General features: G+C 28.3%; 2 protein-coding genes across 3 annotated transcripts in view; both read left to right on the top strand.

Moving 5' to 3' along the window:
* Positions 1 to 1,413, top strand: LOC149878968 (uncharacterized). The gene is made up of 2 exons (XM_090072345.1): positions 1 to 282; positions 490 to 1,413. Exons 1-2 carry the CDS (start codon positions 142 to 144, stop codon positions 1,237 to 1,239), a joined length of 891 nt encoding a protein of 296 aa, XP_089928471.1. The 5' UTR covers positions 1 to 141; the 3' UTR covers positions 1,240 to 1,413.
* A 1,342-nt stretch (positions 1,414 to 2,755) lies between these two features.
* The window catches only part of LOC145180922 (discoidin domain-containing receptor 2-like), a 39,417-nt gene continuing 38,036 nt past the window's right edge, over positions 2,756 to 4,136 (top strand). For both annotated transcript variants that reach the window (XM_090072330.1, XM_090072329.1), the window contains exon 1: positions 2,756 to 2,878. In XM_090072330.1, the coding sequence (XP_089928456.1) occupies positions 2,800 to 2,878 (79 nt within the window). In that variant the 5' untranslated portion in view covers positions 2,756 to 2,799. The remainder of the gene's footprint in view (positions 2,879 to 4,136) is intronic.

The following is a 4,136-nucleotide window of genomic DNA, read 5'->3' as shown; positions in this document are numbered from 1 at the left end:
TGGTTTGGTGCATTTTACAGAATCGGAATTCGAACGGTATTGGGTTTCGAACGGTACGAAAAAATTCATAAATAAACAGTTTACTTTTGCTTAATCACGTTTTAATATTTCACTCAAACTTAACTTCTCAAACCTTTGAAGATGTCTCCTCTGACACATTTTATTGAACTAATTAATGATGAAAATTTAATAAGATTTCTACAGCACCATAGAATAACGGATTCTCAGAACTATTGTGAATGTGGACATGCTATGAATGTTCAAAAGTATAATCGCTGTCAAGTAAATATTTTCGAAAAGTCTTAAACTTTTAGTTAATGAGTGTTGTTATTGTTTACTTTTGCTTTGTTTAAAGGTTTTTTAAGCTAAGTTTTTGATTTTGTTGTTTAACTGAAATAATAAAGATAAACAAAGCTTTTTTAAGCTTTAACTTTTTGTATTAATTTTGTTATCAGATAAATAGATTCATCAAGTTTACTTTTCATTTAGGATAAACATATCTGGAGATGTTGCAAATGTAAAAGGACAAAAACAATAAGAAATGGTTTTTTTCAAAGTTCTTCTTCACTTAGTATTAGCGATATTCTACAACTTATGTTCTTATGGGTTGCAGAGGTCCCTGTTACAACAGCCAGTGATATAGTTGGTGTTTGCAGCAATACATCAATTCAGTGGTACCAGTATTTCAGGGACATCTGTTCCTTTAAATTAATTGATGTTGCTAATATGAATCAGTTAGGTGGCCCTGGCCATGTTGTTGAAATAGATGAGACATTGATGTTTAAAAGAAAGAACAATGTAGGGCATGTTGTTGAACAACATTGGGTATTTGGAGCGTATGATGTAACAAATAAAAAAGGATATTTAACCCATGTAGAGGATCGATCTGCTGCATCATTGATTCCCTTAATTCAAAGATGGGTGGCTGTTGGTTCTACCATTCATTCAGATCAATGGGCTGCCTACAATAATTTGAAAAACATGGGCTATAACCATCTGACAGTAAACCACACAACTAACTTTGTTGATCCTGTAACCCAAGCAACATCAAACCATGTTGAGGCCTTTTGGAGTCGAATAAAGAGAAGATTGAAGTTTGTTTGCGGATCACAAGGTGATTTAAAGTGGAGTCGACTTGATGAAGCTATATACAGGGAGTATTTTGCTTTCAAGTCTGAGAATCTTTGGCAAAACTTTACTCTTTATTTGCAACATATACATGACAAGTATCCTCTCTAATGAAATAAAATAAAAATATTTTCAGTTTATTTTGCTTTATTAGAGTTTATAAAAAGTTTTTTCTGTATAAAATTTAGTTGAAAAATGAAACTGTTTATTTATGAGTTTTTTCTTCCGTACATTTGCAACATCTCCAGATATGTTTATCCTAAATGAAAAGTAAACTTGATGAATCTATTTATCTGATAACAAAATTAATACAAAAAGTTAAAGCTTAAAAAAGCTTTGTTTATCTTTATTATTTAAGTTAAACAAAAAAATCAAAAACTTAGCTTAAAAAACCTTTAAACAAAGCAAAAGTAAACTGTTTATTTATGAATTTTTTCGTACCGTTCGAAACCCAATACCGTTCGAATTCCGATTCTGTAAAATGCACCAAACCAGCAGACTCGTAAACTGTCGGTTTTACCGAATTTAGGGGGGGGGGGGTGCGCCGATTACATGTCCGCCGTTCTTTGTTGCTAACAACCCCCAAAACTATAACAGTTGCAGGAAATTTTGTGTGAATGACTGTTGGAACTTTTCAAGGGTCATCACACAGCCATCTGTCATTTCTTCTGTTTACTTTTTGATCTTGATCAAAGCTTTTCTCATCTGAAAAAAATCAAAGCATGGCTTGCTCAGCAGGATGTTTCAGTTTGTTTAACAGTCTTTTGGACCTTATCAAACGATTCGCTTTGGTGGTCTCGGACATAAACTAGCTTCTCCTCATCACATAAGACTTGTAGCGAAGATTTTCATGAACATTTCTTCAAATTGTGGCTTCTGAAACACCCACATCTTTTGCGATGGGCCTCATTGACTTTTGGAAGCTCTTGTCAACGATATTCTGAACTTGATGAATAAATTCAGGTGCTCTAGTCGTGTCTGACCGTTGCTCGTGCTTTTTACGTTTAGCAGCTTGATTTCAATCACCGTCATTTTCTTCTAACTCCTTGCGAACTTTAAAAACAAAAAATCGGGCGACTTTAAGAAATTGTGCGATTTGTAAATCGCAAGGCTCTGTCTGTTATGCTACAATTACAGCATGTCTTTTCATTTCTTGTGTTAGTTTATTATCAATCATTTTTAATTATCTGCAAAAAATAAAAAGAATTAATGTGACATAAAGAAATGATGACATTACGCGATGTTCTCAAATAGCTGATGCACCCTGTATATATATATATATATATATATATATATATATATATATATATATATATATATATATATATATATATGTATATATATATATATGTATATATATATATATATACATATATATATATATATATATATATATATATATATATATATATATATATATATATATATATAATGTCGTCATTTCTTTATGTTATATATATATATATATATATATATATATATATATATATATATATATTGTCGTCATTTCTTTATGTTATATATATATATATATATATATATATATATATATATATATATATATATATATATATATATATATATATATATATATATATATAGAATGTTTTTATTCGTTGTATTTTTACATTCTTAGTTTTAGAATAAAAGAATGTTTTAAAGTATTTGACCATGAATTCTTTTGTTGCATTTGTTTATTCGCTCTCTGTTATAAATAAAGCATTTATGATTGTTGTTCCTCAAGATCCAGGTTGGTAATATACATGTTTGTGTTTTATCTGGGATATTTTTTTAAATACCAAGTAAAAAACTATCTATATCTATCTATCTATCTATCTATCTATCTATCTATCTATCTATCTATATACATAATACATACATTCATACATACATACATACATACATACATACATACATACATACATACATACATACATACATACATACATACATACATACATACATACATACATATATATGTATATGTATATGTATATGTATATATATATATATATATATATATATATATATATATATATATATATATATATATATATATATATCAAAGTCTGTAAATTGCAAAGTTAATACTTATACTGAATCCTCAGAAAAATCTTTAAAGGAATAAATATATCCATATATTAAACATGAAAAATTTTAAAATCTTTTAATTTGTCTGAGAGATATCTAATTTTTAGGATTTTGATGAGAAACACTTGTATTTCATAAGTTTCAAGAAACCCATACTTTTCTTCATCCATTTTCATAAATAATGGTACAATAAAGTTAAATGTAGAAAAGTAAATAGTTTTCTACTGAATAACATAAGCAGTAGATGCATTTTTAAATAAAATAACTAAATATTAGTAATATTACATAGTTATTTGAGTATGAATGATAACCACACTGTCATATGAGTATGAATTCTGTTTAAATAGTTCCTATATGATACACTTACTTATATTTGGATTTTCTCTTGATAAAACTTCCGAGTATATGTATATGAAGTACAGTAGAAAAGTTTCATTGATAACTTTACAAATGTTTGATTTTGTAGTCAGCAATGCACTGCAAAAGCTTTGGATTAATATGGAATAAAATGGTATGTGCTTAAGGAGTCAAAGTAATAGGCAAGTGGAGGTATGACTGCTTGAAGTCTTTGATGTTTTTAAGGAAGCTCTCATCTAAAATTTATCTAAAACATGAATTGACAACATTTCTGAAAATCCTGAAAGTTTAGATGAGACTTTGAACTTGAAAGGTGTAGGATTTGTAATCCATTCTTTAAAGGATTTTAAGAATTTGCTTTGAAGAATGAACAACTTACTGCATTCATCCCCTGCAATTTGACCACTATAAAAGGGTTGCATCTAAATGTTCATCTTTGCAGGCCAGTGTTTTGTTTCTGGCCAGTATTTTATTTCAACCACATTACATTACATTATCATAAACAGATTTGAAAACAAACAGGATAATCCAATTGTTAAATTAAGAAATTAATAAAAAGG

The sequence above is a fragment of the Hydra viridissima genome, unplaced genomic scaffold (assembly GCF_058129835.1).
Source record: "Hydra viridissima isolate aposymbiotic clone 2 unplaced genomic scaffold, HvirCarnegie_v1 scaffold_14, whole genome shotgun sequence".
Taxonomy (NCBI): domain Eukaryota; kingdom Metazoa; phylum Cnidaria; class Hydrozoa; order Anthoathecata; family Hydridae; genus Hydra; species Hydra viridissima.
This window is presented reverse-complemented; position numbering and strand designations above follow the sequence as displayed.